A 25543-nucleotide genomic window follows, 5' to 3' on the forward strand; every position below is an offset into this window, starting at 1 on the left:
AAAGTGCCTTTGCTTTATTTATTATTTTCTTTATTATTGGCATGAAGACTTGCATAGTTACAAGCCATCAACTTTTGAATTGTTTGACCGCCCTTTTTCCCAATTTCTCGTTGGAGTGCCGATTTCTTAGGAGACAACAATGGCCGCACGAACAAAACCATATAATAAGCATAAATTGATGGCACGCAAGTCTTTTCAAACTTTTTGACCCACTTGTGGAAGATATCTCTGTAGCTTGTAATTCAGCTATAACTTACTTAAGTGAATAAGAACAATTTCTTCTAGGGTCCAAAAAGGGGGGGTGAGGTGGGTGGGGGGTAGACGCTCTAAAAGGCACTTAGACAACTAACCCGTTGCTTGGTTGAGCAAGGATAACTTTCTTGGCTTCTTTCAAAATGTACCCGCACGTAAGAGCAAGTTCATCTCAAATTTTTGGATGAATTTACCAATCAAGAGTGAAGGCTATACGTGACTGTTTATCAATCGAGAAAAACTAATAGATACATGGGCAGAAACTCATTTGGCCGCCCTAACGTGACTCCACTATTTCACCAAGAACAATCCAATACCTTATCTAGCGAGTACATGGGCAAATTCTCTGACATGAAGCAAAGCATTGGACCAATTTTGAAGGCCTTCACTAGGCCTAAGGCACATCCATCCCAAAACTATGCAGCAGATGGGTCTTGGCCGAACTCACATTTCTGCCTCGAAACTATCATGATACTGACTTTTGCAAGGTCTTAGTAGCAATTCGTATGTTGGATAGGTCGTTCCCACGATTTTAAAAAGTAAAAACAAGCAAGATGTCAATGACAAATAGTATCAGATCTGAGAGTGAAAGATTCAAGATATAATCAAATTTGAAAGGATATAGTGAGAAACCTGAAACTAAATTGCTGAACTTACATGACCACAATATAAAATCGGCCTAATTTTAGACAACACTCATTGTTAAATGCAATCCAAAATACACAACAGAGCGAGTGAATACTAAGTCAACCATCTACATATGGTCCACCCTCCCATCATCGTCAGAGATTCCATCCCCAGCATGCCTGCAATGAAATTCAAGAAGAACTGCTAGAATGAGCACAAAGAGATTTTGTAATAGTCTCAGGCTCGACTGTTTGATGAGAAACACAAAAACTAGTAAACAACCAAGAACTATTGATACCGAAACACCTCATTATAGTTATGCAAACATCCAACATTATTCTTTTCATAAGCAAAGGAAAAATAAATCTTGACGCCTTTTCAGGTATAACACAACATATTAGTGGAAATTACAATTTTGCTTGCCTGAGGAGGTTCCAATAGGGTATATTACTGTATTAGAGAAAAACAACCTACACAATTAGAAATTGAAGTATTTAAAGTCGCAATAGAAACAAGGTGACAAAATTATGGTTGGTCTAAGAGTCCTGATGGTCACATGTGAACTCACATGCCTTTTGCATTAAATAGAAAGACGCCCAAACTTAAACAAACGGAAGGCATTTCACAAACCGCACTATAGGCCTAATTATAGTTCAAATACTTTCCGTTTAGAATTTACAGTTTACACCTACAAGTTATAGTCTCCATTAACTACTAAATTTGCTGCTAGTGAAAATAACTAGGTTCACAGACATTTTTATGTAAAACCACGCCAGTAAATCATGTGAAATAGCTAAGGATGCCCAGCAGGCTAGCCTCTCCTATCGGACAAGTCCCAGCCCATTGTTAGAGCTAGAGTTCCAATGAACAAGCAAACATTTCAGTTAAAATCTTTTCAGACTGAGCAAACCAATAAAACAAGACATTGCCACAGCTCTGCTTTGTAGCAAGCCCAGAACAACCATCAAAACAAACCCCATTGAAATGTCCCTCTCAAAGTAAAACTCATCTATTCTTGTGCTTATGAGTATCAGTTTAACTTAAAAGACTGTCCAATTTAAAATGGTTCTAACCATGAAAGGAGACCCAATCTCCCGATAGAACTTGGCACATTCGCATATTGCTGAGTGAATACAAACGATGCCAGACAAGTGCGCCACAGATAACACCACTGAGGATGTAAGAGTAAATCAAGATCATGAGCGTCCAATGTTGTGTAGTTTTTCCCATGAGATGTAAGTGATAGTACGCTGAAATTAATTGCTCGGCAAAAAAACTCACATTCTTTCCTCTAACAACAATCTAAACCAATCCAGGAGTTCAGAGCTGAACCCTGCCTCCATCACACAATGGAACTCTCAATATCGAATTTCAACTTTCAAGATCATGAGCATCCGATGTTGTGTAGTTTTTCGCATGAGATGTATGTGATAGTGCACCGATAGTAATTGCTTGGCAAAAAAACTCACATTCCTCCTTTAACAACTGTTAAAATAATTAAATATTAAAGCACGCATTCATCTAATAGCTTAAGCTTTTAGAATAATTGGTTGTGGTCCCACCAAATCTCACATGGTATCAGAGCTGGAGGTCCTGAGTTCAAATCTTTCCAGGCCCCAATTGCCTCCCCAATTAAATATGTCCACGATTAAGTATAGGCAAAAAAAAGACCAAACTAAGCGTAAGAGGGAAGTGTTAAAGTAATTAAATATTAAAACACGCCTTCATCTAACAACTTAAGCTTTTAGAACAGTTGGTTGTAGTCCCACCAAATCTCACAACAACAATCTAAACCATTCCAGGAGTTCAGAGCTGAACCCTGCCTCCAACACACAATGGAACTCTCAATATCAAATTTCACCTCTACATGGCATTTGTATCCATTCAACCCTGGCTCTCCTTCTGTCTCTCGGCATATTTTCTCATATGGTCAGCAAAAACATCAAATTTTCAAAAATACACCTATTGGACATCTAACTAAGCATGCCCTCACCCCCTTGTGAGCATGAACAATCTAGAAACTTCTCCATCAAGACCGTCGTTCCAAAGAGCGCGCGCCCATGTATAGTATGAAAGTAGGGCTGCTAAATGTCACGTCGTGCAAACCATAGAAGGACTCAGTGTCAAATAACTATTCCTAGATTGAAAGCAAGGAAAAGAGACAGAAATCTTTGCTCAGATCACATCACACTACGATACAACGAGTTGAGTGGTTTTCTTCCCTTCTCTTTTTGCCCATGTTCAAGACACATTATGGGGCATGTCAAACAATTGTATGAGAATCTACCTAAGTCAAAAAATGGTCCCACAATCTATTTCAATAAAACTGAAGTGAATATCCACTATGAATCTAAAAGGAAACAATTACATCGGAAATTTTTACAAAAGGAAAGTCTCAAGTTTTGAGAACATACCGCCAAGAAGAAGTGAGATTCCTAGCTTTCCTGTCCAACTGAAGATTTTCTAGAGCAGCTGATGCTCGGACAATGTCATCAGGGAGCTCGTCATTGTCATATCTCCAATTATACTCATCTTTTCTATAATTAGATGTTGAGGAGCCAGCTCTCCTACCTATAAGTCAAACATATATCAGCAAGCAAATCCAAATCAAACCACAAAGTAGATCTAAATGGATGGGAAGTTTCATTACTCACCAGATGCCTGGGCAGTTGGAGCAGACCTAAAATGAAAATCCAGAAAGTCGTATTAGCACTAAGAAATAGAGAAACATAGATACCAACAAATGGGACAAAGCATGTGGCTTTATCAGCACCTTCCCAACGGGGGTAAGCCCCCTGCAACAGATGACGAAGGTCTACGAACATCGCGAGACTCTAATGGCATGGAATCACCATCTGTAGCAGTGATTCTCCTTCCCACACCCCTTGGTTTGGTTAAACTCTGTCAAAAGATGAGTCAAGTTTCATAAGAAACAACAAAAAGAATCCGACAAGAGTTCTATTCTTAAAACAACCTAAAGCACATTGTACCGTAAATGGTAAAATGTTCTATATGCAACTTGCTCACAAGTTCAAAGCTGTGAGTGAAAAGAATAAATCAGGAAAAGATCAGACACCAAACCTCGTATTTTAAAAATCCTTCAAGCACATCCAACAGCAAAGGACCACTATCTCCATTTCGGTTAATATCATATCCATTCTTGCTGCTAAACTCCTTCAATTCAGCTTTCCAAAAATCCTTTTGCTGCAAGGTTAATTCGCAAAATCTCAATTTAACTCAGCAGTCTTCTAGAAGCACAGAGCATTCAAAGGTACTTGCAATTAGGTAAAACTGCTCTGGAATTACTTGATTACCAAATTACACTCAGGCAGATAAACTTTTAACGTGTGGTTTAGTTGCGCCCAGTCCAAATATTCAGAAATTAATGCTGTTAACAGCCTCCCTGTATAATAAAACCAGGAACAGTTGAATAAGATCACCACATTAACAAGCACATGCCACTTACATTGTACAAACCTTAAAAGCCAAAAGAAGATATCTGAGGTGTCTGTATCACCATCCATCAGCCAAAAGCCGAGTGATTTGCAGAAAATGAAAGTATATCTCTATCGTCCATACCAAAAGCCCCGAAAATAACCTGAAGGAGAAGCATGAAGTTGTTTTGCCCGTTCATTGCAGCTACCTAACAAAGCAGGAGGTAAACCTTCTTTCTCCACAACTTGATCCTCCTCTTCAATTGCCTCAAAAACACTTGCCCTCAGTTCAGCCTAGCAATCAAAGAAAATTGTCAAGGTTACACCTAAAGCACATTCGATAGCCTAAATCGTGCCAACCCTGAGTTCAACTTAGCAAGCAAAATAGAGTAGCGAAAGGAATAACAGTAACACTGAGGAGCACATATAGAATGTAAATGGCATGAAAGAAGATGAAGATCCACAGGCTTGAAAGAAGATCAATGCTCATGGACAGTCAATGTATCCATGTTCCGCTGAGTTAATTGAATTCCTGAATTACTATAAATAAGCCCACAATTCATTCAAAATAATTTCACCTAAAAGTTGTGTTAAAAAGCAACTTGTGCAACAGCCCAAGAAATGCATCCGACGTGTTATTGCACTCATCAATACTTTCAAACATAACAACCACCTCCACAGCAAATTTACTGTAGCTAAGAAGATGTGATTATCTCCTTTTTGCCCGTTCCAAAGCAGGAGCAGCTGATATTTGTCGATGGAGCAACTAACAATTTGCAATAAACAAGACAAGAAGACAAAAAACCCAAAATTTGTGATGAAGTAAATGGGCAGTTAACCAAATGCTCCAAGGCCAATAAAGGAAAAACCGGCCTCGAGTACAGCAAACTGCCACCCAGTTCCCGATGTTCCTTATGCGACTTTCGCCAGAATTTGCATACACGGGACCAATTTCCCGGTGCCAAACCACAAGCATCAGTCTCTCTCTCTCTCTCTCTTCCCGAGGAAGCGCGACAGAGATTAGCGACAAAATGAGCCACACCCAATAATATGAAATCGCAGCGAAGCGATTGAATCTGGACTTCCCCGACGAAAATGCGCGAACCGATCAAAACCCAAAAGAGAAAAGCCGTTCAATTTCTTGTGTGGGGGGGAGGGAAGGGGCTAGGTAAAGCCGTTTCGAAATACGGATAAACACCCAGATCCAAAGCAACGTCGCCCTTCGCCTCCACCGAGCTATCAAGAACAAAGCAGCTCGAATTCCCACCCCCCCACCCCCCCGCATTTCCCCAATCGTACCGCCCGAATTCTCGAGGGAGATTAGAGAAGCGAGGACACCGGAAGGAGAGGCCGGGAAACTTTACCCGGATCTTCGCGAGGACGCCCTTCTTCTCGAGGGTGCGAGTGACTAGGGTTTTGAGGTCCATCATCTCCCTCGTGTAGTCGTCCATCTCTCTCCCTCCTCTCGAGCTCTGCTCCGTGATCACTGGGGCACCACTACTGATGCTTCGCTTCGCTCGTCCGCTCGTGAAAGCTCCCTCTCTCCTGCGCCCGATTTCACAGAGCGAGAGAGAGAGAGAGAAGCGCTCTCCTGCTGGTGAGAGGAGGGTGAATTGGTGGAGGTAATAATGATGGTGATGCCGCTAAGTTTCATTTTTATTGTTGGGGGTGGGCTCCACCTGAAGATGTGCTCGCATCCGTGTCGTCCGACTTCGTCTGGTTGAAGATAGTACTTGCACGGACCGGGGCTGAGCCACTCCGTCACTCCGGTCGCGGCCTCGGTTTGGTTCGGTTCGGATTTGATGACACGAATCTTAGACTGTGGCTAAGGTGGCTCGATCTGAGATTCAGATTGGTGGCCTTGCCTGCGGCACCGGTTACGAGCGACCAGGGTGTGATTCTCCACCATATTCGGTTTTAAGTGCCGGGAAAATGCATACATGAACCGTGCTTAACAATAAAAGATCGCGGTATATGGATCTTAGCCGTGATCAACTGTGGTTGAGGTGGCTCGGTCTGAGATTGAGGTTGGTGACCTCACTTGTAGCACCCATGACGAGTGAATAGGGCCCTAGTGAGCCAATTCTCCGCTTCATCGGCTGATGTGCGGGGAAAATACCTGCATGGACCGTGTTTACCGATAAGATCACGACGTCGGCTAACATTTAAGGTCGTGGATCTTAGCCGTGACCAGTTGCGATTGAGGTGGCTCAGTCTGAGATTGAGATCGGTGACCTCACTTGTAGTGCCAATTACGAGTGAACGGGGTGTTCACTCGGCAAATCAACTTTCCACTTCATAAGCTAATGTGCAAGGAAAATACTTGCATGGATGGTTAACAATATGATCGCAACGTCAGCTCGCATATGAGGTCGTGGATATTATCCGTGACCAATTGTGGCTGAGGTCGGTCAATCTGAGATTAAGGTTGTCACCTCACTAGTAGCACCAATTACAAGCGAATATGGTCCGGGTAAATCAACTCTTAGGAATTAGAAACCGATAATGTAAGGACTTTGTTTTTCTTGGGTTTCGCCATTTCAATTGATTCTCACCTTGAAGGAACAAAACTAATGTTCATTGTTATTGTCAATAATTTTTTTAATTGCTCAAATTTCCAAAATTCAAATATAAGCAGTACAAAATCTACCCAGATGATAAATGCCACCTAAAATGCCAAGACCCAAAAAAAAAAAACATATGCCAAAGAAAAAAAGGTTACATCTATTCGCGATTTCAATATCAAACTTTTATTAAAATTCATGACATGCCCATGCTAAGGTATATTGTAATAACATGGTCTAATAAAATAAAAAAATTATAATCTTTATTTTATAATTCAGGAGTTCAGTAACGTAACATAAGCTCGAAATTTCCTTCGTAATTCTCAAAACTTCTTCATAGTGATTTGGCTTCATGCCTTGCCTTATTTCATAACAAAAATTTGGTAAATTTTCGTGTACCTCAATTAATCTACCTTCCCTAGCGATTTTAAGGACGCAATCCGCTTCATAGATTTGGTACGCCACTTTGATCTCTCCCTCACGATCTCCTTCTCATTTCGTTGCGAGCGCCACCACCAGCCCAATAGCACGATGTTTCTTGACGTTTCGTGGGTTAGTCTTCTTTCTTCACTTCTCCGGCCATTAAAGCATGTGTCGTGTTCGGTACCTTTTTTTATTTCATTTTTATTTTATTATTAAGTGATAAATTATAGGATTAATATCACGAAAAACCCCAAACTGGTACATATATGACAAATTTACCACAAATTAATTTTTTTATCACCAAAAACCCCAAACCGGTATACCTGTGACCTCAAACTAATTTTTTGATTACAAAAAAACCTCAAATTGGTACACGTGACAAGTTTACTTTCCGTTAATTTCGATTAAATTGGATTAATACCAAGAAAAACTACAAACTCATACATTTATGACAAACAAAGGGTAAAATCCCAAACCGATATACCCGTCGACTGCCACGTATCATCCAACTTATCAATTTGACGGTAAAATTTAACAGAAACGAACAAAGGGTAAATTTGTCGCAAGTATACCCATTCGGGGTTTTTGGTGATCAAAAAATTAGTTTAGAGTAAATTTGTCGCGGGTATACCAGTTTAAAATTTTTCGTGGTATTAATCCTAAATTATATGCAGAGGACCAAAAGTATCGCCAAGACCGAAATTACCGATTTGAGGGACATGTTTAACATACGCGCATCACTTTTGGTTTCATGTTGTGTTTTACGTGGCCATGTTTGCATCCATTGTACTTGCGTTGTGTTGTTTAAATTTGTAATTTGAATAGTTTAAGATAGGGAAAATGCCATAAATGGTCATTGAATTTTGGCCCTATATGCAATGTGATTTTTGAATTTTTAATTTATTCAATACAGTCCTTGAATTATAGCTGAATGTGTAATACGGTCACTAAACTTTTAATTTATTCAATGTGGTTATTGAAATTTTGGTACATGTTCAATTTAATCTATGAATTATATGAAAATGTTTATAATTGTACTTGAATCTGAATTAATGGAAGGGCAATATTGAAAATTCTCATATAGTTCAGGAATTATATTGAACATGTACCGAAAATCTACGGACCACATTAAACATATTAAAAGTTCGGAAATCACATTGTACATTGAGCTAAAGTTCAGGGACCACATTGAATAAATAAAAAATTCAGGGACCATATTGCACATTGGATGAAAGCTTATGGACCATCTGTGTCTTTATTTCTTTGAGATAATTGCCAATTAATTTTGTAAATACCTTACTTTCAAAAAATAGTTATAAATTTTTCATCTTACAACTCTTTGAATTTTTATCTTAAACTAACTCGCATCTTCAAATATTTTCTCTCTTTCTCCCTATATTTAGAACTTTTGTTTCTTTTTTTAGACAAATACGTGATATGCTCGTGTCTTTTATAATTTCTAGAAAGAGGGATAAGATATACATTTGAACATGCTAGAAAAAATAGTGTTTTTCTATGACGAGAGACCACACCTTAGACAGGCCAATCCCGAGTCCATAAAATAGTTTGATAACCTCATGACCAGATAAGATGCGATCCTAAGCCTTATTTTGTGTAGTGGGCTTAACCATGCAAACAAATCAGATCTCTAATTGTTTTAAACCTATAACATTATTCTTAAACAAGTTTTTGAAGTCCTTTTGATACTTTTTACCTTATCTTGATTTTATACGTCCTTATCAGCATACCCTATTAATTTTATAGCGATTAAGAAAAAAATTGAAACAAACTGAATAACTATCACTAATATTTATGTAGCTATTAGCTTTGCTCACTAAATCTAATAATTGTTCTTCAACTGTGCACTTTGTCTTAACTTAGTTGTGAAATTTAAGTTTCCTAGTTACTTTGGCCTCATGATGCTTAATTAGTATTAACACCATTAAAAATGGGGAAAATGACACAAATAGTCCATAAACTTTGTATCAATATGCAATGTTGTCCTTGGACTTTTAATTTGTTCAATATGATCATTGAACTTTTGTTACATATTCAATTTAATCCATAAACTAGTTAATTCGGGGATAAGAATTGAATTCAAGGATATAATATTTCAGGGACTAGATTGAACATTTACTAAAATTTTAAGGACCGCATCGAACAAATTAAAAGTTCAGGAATCACGTTGCACATTGGGGTAAAGTTCAATGACCATTTGCGTAATCATCCCTTAAAAATGTTATTGGATTGTAGGGAAAAAAAAACAACTTTGTGTACAAGTGGAGGTTCGAATATTACCATATCTGTTCTTTTGATTATCAAAAAAGCATTTTTAAATTGCATTAACCATAAGTTGTCACTGAAAAATAAATAGAGAAAGAGATGTGCACAGGTACAAGCCAAAAGTCTGAACTTAACCGGTTCATGAGACATTAAGGATATTCCATGGGTTCCCAGATAGCCGGATCTCCACGTCATGCCCCCGTGTTGTCAAAAAGAAAAAAAGAAAAAGAGGACGCATTGCCAAGAGGTGTCCCATGTCATCTCACCATTACTCTCCCTTTAAACTTCATTCTTTTCTCGTAAAAAAACTTCAAATACTGACACTTGTTATTCATTTTATCTATTCTAGATTTGCGTAGCAATATGTTGAAAGAGAATGCTATTTTGCCCTATCAACTATAGTTCGGTGTAATAGTAATATCACAAGTAAATTAATTAAATCGGATGAAATGACTCATTCACATAATACATCAAATCGAATGATAAATAGGTTTTCTATATAAGTTGTATCAAAATAATTGCTACATCTAAAGAAACTGCATAGCTATTTTTTAACTATTTAGAAAACTGATGTGCTACTTTTTCGTGTCCTTGTGCTTTAATAATTCATAGTAATTACCTTCACTTTTAATTCACCACATTAGTTTTCATTGAGATGCACGTGTGATGGGGATAAGCAAAAGAAGAAAAAAGGTCATTGGAAATGTATTATAAGATGAAGCAATTAATATATCCAAATTTGACCATATCTCATTGGCTTAAAGTTCTCAACGAAAGTTACTTCAACTGAATATATTGATCGGCTTTGGGCTATCTCTTGTGATCATTTTCGAACGATGATATAGAGTTTATGCCGTGCGTTCCAACAAATGATATTATAGTCGATGGGTGATTAGATCGGGCCGAGTCTAACATCCATATGAATATCTTAAAGAAGGAATTACGAATGTGACTGCCTAATCGAAATGGCAAATGGTCAGTTCCTACCGGGCCAAGGCAACCAAGGAGGAGTAGAAAGGCGGATGTTTTGTTCCTGTAGAACTTTGCTGCCATTCCGTGACCTGACTGTGGACACTCAGATGATCGTTTCTGGCCACTTCTGCGGCATTGTGGGCCATTTCAGCGTCGTACGCCAGCTTCCCAACTTCCTTATGATGATCCTAGGCATAGCTCTTGGAGGACATCACGCATCCAAATTGACCCTTGATTGGAACAACTATGTACTTGAAGACATCCCATGCAATAACAAGGAGCAACGGCAGCACCAAGAAAGGAACAGCCAGAAACGATCGGACAAAACAATGATCGGTGGAAGGATGGTGGTACCGAGAGAAGAAAAAGCAAAACAGAGCAAGAATGATGAGAGACGAATAAGGTAAAGAGATATGAGAAACAAAAAAGGTGAGGTAAAGATGGAAAAAGAAACACCAATTTGTTTGCCGAAATAGTTGAGAATCAACGGTTGAAATTTAGTACTAGCGATCCAACGATTTAAAACCTTAAGAATGACGCAAACGCGAGGAAAAAAAAGGAGATAGGGATGGATGGAACTAGATAGTGTAGTTAAGGCCTTAACTAATTACCATTCAATTTCTCAGGAAGTTGAAGAGACCTGGTTATTGGCCAAAATTAGAAATACAAAAAACAAGAAGGCTGTTGTCACCTTAATCAAGAAAAGGGTGTGAGATAAAAAGAAAAAGATAAGAAGGGTGGACTTATAATAATCCAATAATAGAAATGGATGACCCATAGAAAAAAAAATATATATATATATATATAGAAATGGATGATTTTTGTGTTTTATTGTTCTTTTACTTGACTAGTCACCGGCATCAATATTTAATGTTCCGTTTGTTTCGCGGAAAATAAATAATTTTTGTATTGTCCAAAATAACTAGTCAATTGAAAATATTTTCATTATCAACAACAATTTATATTTAAATATTTTGATGAACAATGAAAATATTATTTATTTATATATTTTTGTAAGCGATACGAATAATCATTTTTAAAAATATATTTTTAAAATTATTTATTTTTCGCAAAATAAACGGAACCTAAGTATTCACATTTTTCCCTCCACCGCTGATGGACAAAAATCGATTAACCTAATCGAACAGGGAAAAAATTTGTAAGTTTGACTATCGAAGTGATACAGACCGATTGAAATGGTAGATGGAAATCACCACGTAATTTCCAATTTTCCCCTACGTGTGAACTTTGTTCTTTCCTTTTTTATTTTTTTGAGAGAGTTGCGGCATCACTTTCAACCAGATGTACCCGAGAACCCGATTAGGAATTAGGATCATGAGATGTTTGAAGATTTGACGTCTACGCGTGAATTCTCATTAGATGTTGACGATTTTTGTCCGCTAGCGGGTTAGCTAGTGGCATAATCTTCGAGTGACATCGCCCGATGGAGTCAAGTTTGGAGGATCTGTAAATGTGGGGTGTGGTTTTGAGTTGTTTTGTCGAGCCAAAAGTTGGAGAGCTGGTCTCTAGGACAGTGTGCTCGTACTGATTCGAATGTATGGAGACTGGTAATAGCCAGTAGTTTATAACTTCTTGCTAATCAATTATGTGTACGCTAAGTTCATGTCGTGATTTTGATATTCTTGTGTTTTTTTTATTATGACTGTAGATCTTCTTTCAGAGATTAACTCTACAATAATCAGTTCGCGTTCTTTGGAAACATCACAGAACTAAAGTAGTTTTCTTCACACCAATCTGGCAATGCCTCCTTATTATGCTTTCCTTAAGCTTCCAAGATTTTCCCCTCTGAAATCTTGATAAAGGCGAGGAATATGCAACATGTATTTGATAATTCCATTGACATGATTAATGAATGAATTTAATTACTAGCAGCACTGGATCAATACTATAAATTAAGCAAATCCAATGACCACCTTAACCTTAAGCTTTCATGATAAAAAATGTTCATGAAAAACGCGTGCATATATTTAAAGTATTCTATGACAATACAGGATCATAGACGAACAAAGTTGTAATTCATATAACAATCGAGATGATTGACAAGTAACCAACGAATCTCTTCCTTTCTAGATTTAAATTCAAAATATCTTTCATGTAGAGAGCTGCTAGCAGGACCGTTTGACCGTATGAAGGTCAAACTCCAGCCACAAAAGTTTCCTTTTTCCAATACAAGCGCTTGGAAATTTCCAAGCAAAACACAAGTTTCTCTGTCATGGAAAATGTGAGGCTGAGGGTTGACTGTCATTTTCCAAGCTATCGGTACGATTATGCAAGCATTTTCCCTTTCGTGTTTTTCATAAATTACTTATCTTTACTTTTACCATGATTTTGGTGTGGTGATTTTTGTAGGGGGAGGCTAGTGTTGTTGATCTTAGTTTGTTCGGAAGAAAAGGAATTTGAGTTTCTCATATTTGGATCGTTGGGCTTTTGCCTTTTTTTGCTCTAATACCAAGATAGAAATAAGGATGCAAAAAATTCAATTTCTGATTTGTGTGTTTTACAATCGGTGGTGACTTGTATACACACACATACACTCAGATGGAAATTATGATTGTGCTCTGATTCTGGTGCGAACTGGAGAGAACGTTTAAATCAATCTTGAATTGCTTATCACGTATATTTTGATTGTGCTCCGATTCTTGTGCAAATTAGAGATAATGTTTCATTCTAACGCGAGCTGGAATAGCTAGCAGTGGACTGGGTAAACACCAACCTCATCTCCACCCAAATCTAATCTACTTTCTATCCTCAACAATGTTTGAGACGCATTGCTAGGTCTTTTCTCCGGTGATTGGTTCATCGATTTCTCTTCCTTTCAAGTCATTCCATCCATACCCTAATTTTCCGTCCTTTTCAAGGATTGTGGTGTCTGACAGGCGCGAAGAAGAACTAGTGAAGACAGTTGTCCGAACTATTTGAGATGCTTACAGTCAAATTTACAGGAACTTTCTCAGATATATCGTATTCTTGAACTTTAGAGGCGCCGATACTCGCCAGGGCATCGCCTATTACCTCTACGACGGCCTCGTGGCTGCCGGAGTTTCTGTTTTCAAAGACAACACTGACCTTCCATTGGAGATGAGTGATCACACGGTCTACAATCTACATTACGATCCTCTTTCCAACTTATGCTTCTAGCAAGTGGTGTCTTCGCAAGCTCGCAAAAGTGGAGTGCAAGGGCAGCATGGGGGGCAAAAAAAAAAGGGACAGCATTGGGGACACGTAGTCTTGCCCATTTTCTACGCAGTGGACACCGATTTGCGAGACCCAAAAGGGAATTTCGGGGATGTTTTCCATTCATGTGAGAAGCGTCTTTGTCTCATGGGTGCCACTAGGGAAGGCCTGCGAGCGCTCAAAGATGTCTCCAAATTGGGAGGATGAGAAGTTGTTAAACTCAGGTACCGACTCACTTCAACATATGCCCTGTTTAACTTCTTTCGCAAGATCTTCGCACGACAACCAAAATAGAGTCGTCGTCGTACATCCTTAAATATCCTTTATTTCTTCTGCTGTTTGACAGTTCTAGCTCTCATGGAGAACTGATCAGAGCAGTTGTTCGAGCTGTTTTGAGAGAGTTGCGGCATCACTTTCAACTAGATGTATCCGCGCACTTGGTTGGAATTGCTGATTTGTGGGGGGTAGATTTGGTTATGAGATGCTGAAGATTCAACGCCTAACTTGTCATGCGATGAGTCCTTTAGCGGTTCAGCTAGGGGATTTTCCTCGAAGCATAAACTGGAAAAACACACGCAATTGTACAGCGATCCCTGGCTTAGTATTGTAACTATTAACTACTATCTTCATGTAAAGGGTTAACTTTCAATGCTGCATGCTGCATGGCCATTTTATTCTGAAGTGAATTGCATTTTGGGTCGTCCACACAGAAACAGAATGCACTGAACTTTTATCCATTTACAAGTGATGCGCGTTGCCTTTGGTTGTTCTTTGTTAAATGATCTGGTCAAAATCTGACGCGGTTTCTTTGGATACGTCGTCCACGGCAGTCTACAGAGACAATAAGTTCAATTCACTCCTTTTCTAGTCTATGTCATACTCTTCCGGCTATATCAGGTCGGCAAGTTTCTAGTCAAAATGGTAGACTGATTGGGGCAATCGGGCAACCTAACCTTAGATAGTGATTGCGACACTAACTTGTGAGACAAGGTATTAGATAAATTGCAGAAAAATTATTCAAAAAGTTTTAAACCTATTATATTTTTGCCAATTCAACTTTAAACCTTTTGAATTTTTGCCAATTTAGTCCATTCGATCAATTTTAGCTGGCCAGAGCTAACTTGGACGCCAACCGGCATCGGCTATCCGACCAACGATGACGTGGCAATTTTTATTAATATTTTAATAATTTTTTTCGAATTTTTTTGGCCTTCTTCCCGACCTTGCCGGCCTTTGGCGAAGCTCACCCCTGCCAACCACTAGCAAGGGCAAGCCTTGCCTGCCCCTGACCTCGCCATGGCTGGGTGAGGCCAACCTCGCCGCCATTGGGTTCTCCCTCACCCAGCCAAGGCAGGGCCGACCTCGCCATCGTTGGGCAAGGGAGACCTAGCGACGACGAGGTCGGCCTCGCCATGTCTGGGTGAGGGAGAACCTAGCGGCGGCGAGATCGACCTGTCTCCCTTGCATCATCCCCTCGCCCACCTAGGGACCTGTGAGGCTCACCCTCGCCAGTGGCTGGTGGGGGCAAGGACGACCTTGTCGACCAAAGGAAAGAAGGCCATAAAAAGAAAAAAATAATAAAAAATTCAAACAATATTAAGATATTAATAAAAATTACCACGCCAGCATTGGTCGGATGGCCAGCACTGATCAGCATTCACGTCAGCTCTGACCAGCCAAAATTGGCCGAATGAGCTGAATTGGTAATAATTGAAAGGTTTAAGATTGAATTGGTAAAATTAAAAGGTTTATGACTGAATTGGCAAAAATATAATAAGTTTATGACTTTTTGGATAATTTCCCCGATAAATGGACGAAATGAATAGTTTTAAGATTGAAACGTATTATCAAGGCAGAGGTCTCGAGGTCAAAAGTGGCCGGTCCCGTTGTAAGCAATGGATAGAGAAGAGGGGGCAAAATCGATCAGAGTAAAGAAGAAACCAATGGACGATGCTCTGGCTTTACGTGTTTCTCGTGCCGGTCCTGTTGGAAGCGGCTCGACGCGGTACGACGTGTTTTTGAGCTTTACAAGTGGCTCCGATGCCGCTCATGATTCCTTCAGCGGTCACCTCCATGCCAGCCTCACTGCTGCCGGAGTCTCCGTATGCGGACCTGACGAAAGGCAGGCGATCGGCTCATCATCGCGACTTCCCGACGAGGACGCCCGGCGGTCCAAGATCTGCATCCCGATCCTCTCCGAGGACTACCCGTCCAGCGAACGGTGCCTCCGTGGGCTCGTCCAGATGATGGAGGGTAAGAAAAGTGCAAGACAGAAGGTCTTTCCTATTTTCAACGGAGTGAAGCCTTCGGACGTGCGAAACCTGAGAGGGAGTTTTGGAAAGTCCTTCCATTCGCGAGGCGCAGAGGACATCAAGGAAGAGCTGAGAGCACTTAAAGACGTGAGCTTATTACATGGATGGAGGAAGGTCACTGACGGGTACCAACCTCATGTCCACACAAATCTTATCTACTTCTTTCCTCAATAATGGTTGAGTTGCATTGCTTGGCTGGCGATATAAAGAATGAAGTTGGAAGCATATATTGATATTTCTCTCTCCAACTTAAAATTAAGAGTCCGTTTCTCTCGCAGAAAATATTTTCCCAAAAAATATTTTTCTCATTTTTCGGTGTTTGATTCGTTTGGGAAAATGAGTTAAATGGAAAAAAATTTCCTACCAAAACTTAAATTTAGGAAAATGATTTCCTTTTTGAAATAATCGAAAAACGTTTTTCAAAATATGACTAGGCATCGGTACTTGGATATGAAACTCTACGCTTAGGCATGGAAATCCCAACGTTGGTTCTCGAGTCCCGACGCTCAGGACCAGGTCTCCGGCAGTCAGGCCTGGGTCCATTGAGGCCAAGCCCGAACCCGATGCATTGATACCCAAACTCGGGTCCCTGACACTTGAGCTCTAATCCCAACCGTCACGCTGGGGTCCACAAAGGTCGTACGCGGGTTCTCAGCGCTTAGGCTTGGGTTATTGGTTAATGAAACGTTTGTTTTTATAAAATATATTTTTTTTAAAATCGAATTTTTAATTGTTTTTATTTTTAAAAAATTGAATTTTCTTTTCTTTTCTTTTCTTTCTTTCTCTTCTTTTTTTTTTTTTTCTTCCTTTTCTTTTTGCTTCTTCCACAGCCGGCGAGCTAGCAGCCTTTGGCGGCAAGGCTCAGATCGAGTGAGCTCGGTGCCTCTGGCAATAAGGCTCGAGCCTTGCTAGATCGAGTGAGCTTGCGGCGAGGCTCGAGCTTGCCCGTCTTCGGCGACCGACCAAAGAAGAAGTAAAAAGAAAACGAAAAAGAAAACGAAAAAGAAAAGAAAAAATGTATAAAAATAAAAATAATTAAAAAATACTTTTTTTATAATATTCCCTATCATATTTTCCTCACCAAACGACGAAAATTACTTTCTAGGTCTTTTTCAGGTTTCAGCCATACATAGGAAAATAAAGTCATTTTCTTGAAAAATATTTTCCAGATTTGGTACATTTTTCGTGAAACAAACGAACCATAAATTGGGAATGGTTTGGGGAATTGAGACTAGGGCTCCTAATGTTTTTTAGCCTCCATTCAACTAATTTTTTTATTCTACGATTTTGTTTCTCTTTCCTCTTTGATCATACTTGTTAGAGGAGATTGAGAGGGAAGAGAAAGGGTTTCAAAGGTGCTCTCTTGTTTGGATTGAAGGAAAGAGACAGAAAAAAGTAAAGAAAATATCGAGACGGATTGGGTGTATTCATTTGAATCTCTTCTTTTCCTTTTTAATGGCCTCTACTAACTACAGCGTTTATTCATTCTTCTTATTCAAATAAACGAAAGCGTCCATCCAATCTTTTCTTCGGTGGTTGTTTCACTAATTTCTCCTCCTTTCATATTATTCCATCCTGATCTCATGCCCTAATTGCCATCCTTTTCCGTGGATTGAGGTGTTTGATAGGTCCGAAGAAGAACTAGTGACGATAGTGGTCCAAACTGTTATTAGATGCTTACAGCCAAATATACCGAAGGGTCCTCGGATTGCCCGGTACAACGTATTCTTGAACTTTAGAGGCGCCGATACGCGCGAGGGTTTCACCTATCACCTCTATACCAACCTCGTGGATGCCGGAGTTTCTGTTTTCAAAGACGACATCGACCTTCCCATCGGTGAGGAGTTCCGCTCACAGCTTCTCAGCGCGATCACACGGTCTACAATCTATATTGCGGTCCTCTCCCAAAATTATGCTTCCAGCAAATGGTGCCTTCACGAGCTCACGAAAATGATGGAATGCCAGGAGAGCATGGGACACATAGTCTTGCCCATTTACTACAAAGTGGATCCCTCCGACGTGCGACGCCAAAAGGGGAATTTGGGGAGTTTCAGGAATGTCTACTATTCACGTGAGAAGGGTCTTCGTGGCGGGGATGCCATTATGGAAGGTCTGAGAGTGCTCGAAGATGTCTGCAACCTTAAAGGATTACACCATCATTATAAAGGGTACAAACTCACTTCAACGTATGCCTCGTCTACTTTCTTTCACAAGATCTCCGTGCGTCAGCCGAAATAGAGTTGTCGTTGTACATCCTTGAATATCCTTATTTCTTATGTTGTTTGACAGGTCTGATGGAGAACTGATCAAAGTAGTTGTTCAAGGTGTTTTGAGACAGTTGCGGCATCACTTTCAACTCGATGTACCCGAGCACTTGGTCAGAATTGATGATCATGGGAAGCAGATTAGACTAGGAGATGTTGAAGATTCAACGCCGACACATGAATGCTTATCTTAGCAGTAATTAATGGTGGAAGGACAGTGAAAATACGATTCCTAAGAGAAGATACAAATCCGGATGTTCTCATTCGATGAGTCCTGCAGCGGCACAGCTAGTGGGAAAATCCTTCAAGTGACGTCGCCTGATGGGGTCAAGTTTAGAGGATCTGTTAACTGCGGGGGGTGTTTCGAGTTGTTTTGTCGAGCCACAAGTTGGAGAGTTGGTCTCTTAGAGAGGGTGCTCGTATTGATTCGAATGTATGAAGACCGAAAACAGCCAGTAGGATATAAGTTCTTGCTAATCAATTTAGTGTATGATAAGTTGATCTCCTAATATTGATATTCTTGTATTTTGTTTCCTATTGACCGCAGTCTTCTTGCAGATATATTTAAAATACACAATGACCATACATTGCTATAGATGGACAGAATTGTGATTTACGATAATTACTCATCTTTACTTTTACAGTAATTGAAATTATATTAAAAAGGTAAATATGTAAAGATGGTTCAATAATTTGTTTGTCCACTATTTATCTTCACATGCGACGCGCGTACTCTTTTTCTAATTTTTCTTAACCAACTAATTAATTGGCTTGCAACGAAAACCTACTTAACTCATCTGAATAGACAAATTAAGTGCACCATATCTTGTTATAGCTAGATTTTATAATTAGTTTGGTGCCATGTTTAACGGTGATTGCCTACAATCCTATGGACAGTGGATATGTTTCGAAAGTGCAGCACTTGGTTCAATTAAGCCCTATTCGCAGATTTGGTCAAATCCTTTGCATCTAAAGGCCCTCTTAATCCCACGGTTTGTGCAAATCAGCCTCACACTTATCGGGTGTAACCGATAATTTTTATTTATTTATTTTGCAATCCGTTTGTATAGGATTCTAAAGGGTGAAAACATCAAAAAAAAAATCGAAGGAAAATAATCTATATAACTCCATCATATTTTTCTTTCTCAATTATGCTTAATTACTTACTTTATAAATATTTTTAACTCGGATATTTTTAAGGGTGACGCTATTTCCCCACCCAAAATAGCTTATTCCACCCCTTTTTATATTAGATTGACAAAAGCACCTAAGTTAAAACCAATCCCTTTTTCAAAACTGTAATTTTTTTTTTCCGTAAAGGGCAAACACAAACACAATCTCATCAGTCTCCTTTAGTTAAGGGGAATTGACTTGTGCTGAAGCTCATTGTAGACAAAAACACTAAAATTACCAAAAGATTTATGGTGACAAATTCTAAATCGACTAAAATCCCCTTTTTCCAATGTTGCCAGAAATTGAGGTGGTAAAAATCGGTAAAAGTAGACTTCTATACAAATATGTTAAGGGAAAAGAGACTTAAATAATAGAGGAATGGAGCATACAAAATTGAAAATACTAATGAATCAAGCATTCATAAAAGTATGGCACATAGATTATAAACACCCGAAGTGCAACACCAAGACTTCATTGCCCGGATAAATTTAATCAATTTCTAATAATTTCGTTCTTGACAATTAATACCATATTTGATTATGGTTATCTTTTTCCAAATCTAAAAGAAGATACTCCATCAGATCATCCTTTCTAAATCATTTCGAAATTTCGCATTTCTCTCTGAACCAAATGCAATTTGCCATTTGTCTATTGCTCATAAATTTTAGCACTAGTGAGATGACTAAGGAAAAATTCCAATAAAGCCTAAAGTGCTTTCGTTTTCACGAATAAGGGCCTGAAGACTTTATCTCAAATGAGGGTATGAAGTTCTATCATTTTCTCAAATAAGGACTTGAAGTAAATATTGTCTCAAATAAGGGTCTTAAGTGGCTTATTAATCTCAAATAAGGGCTTGACCTTACTGGTTGAAGCGCAATTTCGTCATTTACCTTTTTTTGAATTATTTTCCGTTTTTCCATTTTCCGTTTTTTTCCTTTTTTTTCTTTTCTTTTTTTTTCCCTCTTTCCTCCGGCGGTTGCCAGTGGAGGTCGCCGGCAAGGGCAACCTTCGCAGCCTAGGCGAGGGCAACCCTCGCTTGCCCCGGCGAGGGCGGCCGTCGCCCAACGCCGGCGAGGGTGGCCCTCACCCAAGGCCGGTGGAGGTCGTCGGCGATGGCCACAAGAGAGACGAGAGAAAAAAGGAAAAAAAGGAAAAAGGAAAGAAAAGAAAGTAAAAAAATATATTTAAAATTTTTTGGACTAAAATACCCCTTCTCCGACGCCGGAATAGTCACCGGCCAGCCAAAAGTCCTTATTTGAGATGATTTGGCCACTTCAGACCTTTATTTGAGACTAATAAGCCATTTCAAGCTCTTATTTGAGATAATGTCCACTTCAGACCCTTATTTGAAATCTTCCGAAAATTATCCCATAATGGAGAAAAAGGAGGAGAGAATAGAGTTTGAAGAATATATTTATCTTTTATGCGCATTTTAGTCAAATCAATTTAAAATGATTTTGTTTAATATCTTGAATGTCAATTTTTTTATTTGCTAGTGGAGATACGAAAGGATTTGGACATCCCTTCTACCGTTTTTAAAGGGATAATTTTAGACCTTAATGCCTAGTAACGACGTACATTTCGTCGTCATCAACACCCAAAATATCATATACTAAACACTTAAAAAGGGCGTTAAGTATAATTAACTGCCATCGAGTTCCCGGTGTTTCTTATGCAACTTTCGCCAGGATTTGCATGTAAGGGACAATTTCCAGTGCTGAATCACAAGCATCAGTCCCTCTCTTCATAAGGAAGCGCACGAATTTGCAAGAAAAGGAGTCACATCCAATAAAACGAAATGATAGCGAAGCAATTGCATCCGTGCTTCTCCGATGAAAATGCAAGAACTGATCAAACCAAAAGCTGTTCAATTACCATCGCGGCCTCTGTTTGAAATTGAGGTCGTGGATCTTAGCGAGGACCAAATGGCGGCTGAGGTGGCTCATTCTGAGATCGAGGTTGTGACCTCACTTGTAGTACCAAGTAGGAGTAAACGTGGTCCGAGCGAATCAACTCTCCACTTCATCAGCTATGTGCAGGGAATATTCTTACATGGACCATGGTTAGCAATACGATCGCAACCCCCAGCTCGTATTTGAGGTCGTGGATCTTAGCCATGATCAATTGCCGCTGAGGCGGCTCAGTTTGAGATTGAGTTTGTAACCTTACTCGCGGTACTAGCTACAAGTGAACATGGTCCGAGTGAATCAATTCTTAGAAATCGAGAACCAGTCCTTTGGGGACCAATTCCTAAGATCATGAAACCGTAATTGCCAAGTCGATTCTGGAGTTTGTTTTCAGGATTTTTGTTTTTCCACTATTTCAATTGATTCTCACACAGAAGGAACGCAATTAATGTGCAACAAAGATTTCTGTTTTCATTTTCATTTTTATGGTCCAATTCATACTTAATTTAGTGAGATGTCGACCTTGAGGCCAGCGAAATTGGGATATTAATTGCACGAGTTTCAAAAGTTCAAATATAAGCAGTACAAAATCAACCCAAATGATAGAAGCTTTTAAGGGACAAAAGCTCGTTGTCTCTTTCCATGGTATAAATGCCGCCTAAAATGTTTTTAAAAAAAAAATGTACGGCTGACACCCATCTAATTATCTTCAACCCTATGAAAAGCAGACTCCGCACGAGATTTCAATATGAAACTTTTGTCAAAAAATTTCAGAACATGCTCAGGCTAAGATATGTCATGGTAACACGGTACAATAAAAATAACAGAAGCGACATCTGTAATTTGGATTTAGTAAATTCAGGTAATATTCAGACAATCTGTCGTGCAGTGAACCAGTCCAGCAGCCATTATGCCAAGTACAAACTCAGCTTCAGCTAGTTATGGCCATGGTTCGGAACCAGCGGTTCCGGTTCATGGCCATATGTGTGAACCGGAACCGACCGCTTTCGGTTCGTAATTTAAAAATTTTAAAAATAAATTATGAAATAAAAAATAATGAATTATGAAATTATGAAATAATGAATTATTCAATATAAATGTAATCAAAATGTAAATTATAGAGGTGATTGGTTGGTTCGGTCCGGTTCCGTTCTCGAACCGGAAATGAACTGTAAGACCGATCCCTTAATTTTAGAACTAGGAATCGAACCGGCAAATCATAAAACCGAACAGGACGGTGGGTCTGGCCCGGTTCTAAGCGGTCCAATGGAACCCTTTTCTCTTAACTAGCAAAGGATCGTAGCCACAAAAGGCATACAACTTCTCATGCTCATGGCTTGACTTGGGTTTTATACATAACCCCTTTGATGGTCTCTTCATTCTATTCGATGTGGGACTCTTGGCATTGCATGAAGATAAGCCAAGAGTCTCACATTGAAGGTATTCAAGGCAAGCCGAGAGTCCCACATCGAATGGGAACGAAGAGGCATTAGAATCATTGTGTATAAAACCTAAGCCAAGCCTTGTAATTAGAGTTCAATACACCCAAGCCAAGCATTGTAGTTAGGCACTTACAATGCATGGCAATTAGAGTTCAAATTGTCTTATAAAAAAAATAATGAATTTTTTTTAAAATTTCATTGTTATTATTTTTTTTAAAATAATTTGGAACCGGAACCGGAACTGGCGGTTCCGGGCTGGTTCCAAAATTATTGGAACCGGGCCCGTAGGCCACAGGCCGATTCCAGTTCCGAACCGCGGGCCTGGTCAACGGGCCAGGCCCGGGTTTGACCGGGCCAAAACTGGCCCGTGGCCATGACTTTCAGTGTACGCCTGGTTCACGAAAGTAATAAGTCAACCCCGCGGAGACGCGGAGAGGAAATCATGGCCACGGTTCAGGAACCGCCGGTTCCGGTTCTTGGCCATGTATGAACCGGAACCGCCATGGGCGGTTCCGGTTCCGGGTCAGTTCCGGGCCGGTTCCGGTTCAGGGCCGGTTCATTCCGATTCCGGTTCCTGCCGGTTCCGGTTCATAATTTAAAATTTTAAAAAAAAAATAATGAAATTATGAAATAATGAATTATTCAATATAAATTGTAATCAAATTTGGGGACAAAAAGAGAGAATGAGGGGGCTTGAACTCAATAAATTATCATTAAGCGCCTTACAATTCGTTACAATGATCTATAAAAAAAAAGGAGCACAATATATATGCCCTAAAATGACCCAAAAACCTAAGCCTATCCGAACCTCCGGATTCCGTGCGCAGGGGTCACATGTCGTTGGATTATACTTCGGTTTCCCTAAACTCACGTGGGCGTGCCCCATATGAGAAACAAGGGTCCCCGAAATATTGGCCAACTCCAACAGTTCTTTTATCCTCAGTCGTCGCTACCCGTTCCGGTAGCGGTACCGGTACCGGTGGTATCTCCGTCGTTAAAGAATTCGGATTCATTATTCCGATTTATCTCTTGTTGTCGGTATTGAGCCTTCATCCAATCATCGACACAAGCTTGCATCTCCACTGATTCTGGAGCTAATCTTGAACGATGTTCGTCCAAAATATTACATCCGGCACTGAATGCTTGTTCGACTGCAACTGTGGAACAAGGGGTTGCAAAAATTTGTTTTGCAATAAGAGAAAGGATTGGGTATTGGCTTGTGTGCCTCTTCCACCAATCCAAAATTAAAAAACCTGTACTACCTTCGGATTCAGTAAACTCAAAGGAAACGGTTAGATAAATCTCTAATTCAGAAATATTTCTTATTGCTCCCTTTTATTTTTTTTGTCTATTTAATAAAAGTTGATACCCTCTACTAATTTTACCTGTACTCTCATTTTGTGTCTCGGTAGATTGAGAAGATCAAACATCACCTAAATTATATTTACTATAAAATTAATTATATAATTCTATTACTACGTTTTTAACCTCACATAGTATGGTTGTAACATTTACCGCATCATAATGTAAACATTGATAATATGTATGCAAATAATCACTTAAACCATCTAATTTGTAACGCGGATAAAAAACACAAGCAACTAAATAAATAATGGGAATTCCGCCATAATAATGTAGCCACTTCATTTTCATTGTTACTATAGTATGTTGTAATTCAATATCATTTTCATATTCGTAAAAAATTCCGACAATATTAATACACTCTACTAAAAATAAATCCGTAGTAGGATAATAAACACCGGACAAAGTATAAGTTGCATCATTAAAAACCTTTAAAATATCTAAAAAAATTTTGCAAATATCCCACTCTTGTGGATATAAATTAATCTGAGGTATATTATTAGAAATAAATGCACATAATAAATCTTTATATTCATAAGATTCACCAAGCAAGTGGAAAGTAGAATTCCAACAAGTTGGAACATCTCTTGGAAATCTTTTTGGCTTTTTCGCATTTTCTCTACAAAATTTACCCCATTCTTTCATTTTTTGTGGATGTTTTCATAAAAATTGAATCGCCGTTTTTATTGGTTTAAGAAAAATATCAAGAGTTTTCAAACCATCTTGTACACATAAATTTAAAACATGACAAGCACATCTAACGTGAAAAAATTTCTCGCCAAAAGCGGGTTTACAAATATTTTCTAAATCGGCAATTGAAGCGGTATTTGCCGCGGCATTATCAAAACCAATTGAAAAAATTTTGTTAAGCAAATAATATTCTTCTAAAATTTGCCTAATCATTCTATAAATATTATTTGCCGTATGCTTACTATCGAAAACTCTAAATGCAATAACTCTTTTTTGAATACTCCAATCGTCATCTATCTAATGACATGTTATGCCCATGTAAGAATACGTTTACCAATGATCACTCCAAATATCACTACCTATATGCACGCATCCATTAAATTGCATAAAAAAGTTTTGTAAATCCTTTTTTCCATTTCTGTAAAGATCTTTAATTATTCGTTTAAGTGAATTTCTAGGAACACGTTTTGCTTGTGGAGCACATGCTTTTTGTACAGATTGATTAAAACCAAATCTTTCTCCAAAACTAAATGATAAATGCTCAACGGAAACAAATTTACCTAATTCTTCCTTATAAGTTTTTTCATTAAAATGAAATAAAGGGGAAGTGTTAGGATTGACGTACCCGGAAATTTATTGTTGC

The 25543-nt window shown here is 39.0% G+C and overlaps 2 protein-coding genes and 1 long non-coding RNA gene across 4 annotated transcripts; 2 read left to right on the plus strand and 1 right to left on the minus strand.

Moving 5' to 3' along the window:
• Window positions 1-832: 832 nt before the first annotated feature.
• LOC115682182 (protein TONNEAU 1a-like) lies at window positions 833-5913 on the minus strand. The gene is made up of 8 exons (XM_030606335.2): window positions 5678-5913; window positions 4478-4607; window positions 4194-4282; window positions 3961-4083; window positions 3653-3780; window positions 3534-3559; window positions 3294-3450; window positions 833-1058 (listed from the first exon to the last, which is right to left on the minus strand). Exons 1-8 carry the CDS (start codon window positions 5762-5764, stop codon window positions 1007-1009), a joined length of 792 nt encoding a protein of 263 aa, XP_030462195.1. The 5' UTR covers window positions 5765-5913; the 3' UTR covers window positions 833-1006.
• Window positions 5914-13444: 7531 nt separating this feature from the next.
• Window positions 13445-14399, plus strand: LOC130138570 (uncharacterized). Its single transcript, XR_008816936.1, has 2 exons — window positions 13445-13974; window positions 14097-14399. It is a non-coding gene; the product is annotated as an uncharacterized LOC130138570 (long non-coding RNA).
• Window positions 14400-15626: 1227 nt separating this feature from the next.
• On the plus strand, window positions 15627-18863 carry LOC115682179 (disease resistance-like protein DSC2). Of its 2 annotated transcripts, none has more exons than XM_030606330.2 (3): window positions 15627-16187; window positions 17691-18248; window positions 18352-18863. In XM_030606330.2, exons 1-3 carry the CDS (start codon window positions 15646-15648, stop codon window positions 18518-18520), a joined length of 1269 nt encoding a protein of 422 aa, XP_030462190.2. In that variant the 5' UTR covers window positions 15627-15645; the 3' UTR covers window positions 18521-18863. The 2 variants fall into 2 exon arrangements, with proteins under 2 accessions (XP_030462190.2, XP_030462191.2); XM_030606331.2 differs by having other exon boundaries at window positions 17691-18230.
• Window positions 18864-25543: the final 6680 nt, after the last annotated feature.

This window comes from Syzygium oleosum, unplaced genomic scaffold (genome assembly GCF_021117445.2).
Source record: "Syzygium oleosum isolate NSW1041296 unplaced genomic scaffold, Sole_v2.1 Sole_v2.07, whole genome shotgun sequence".
Taxonomy (NCBI): domain Eukaryota; kingdom Viridiplantae; phylum Streptophyta; class Magnoliopsida; order Myrtales; family Myrtaceae; genus Syzygium; species Syzygium oleosum.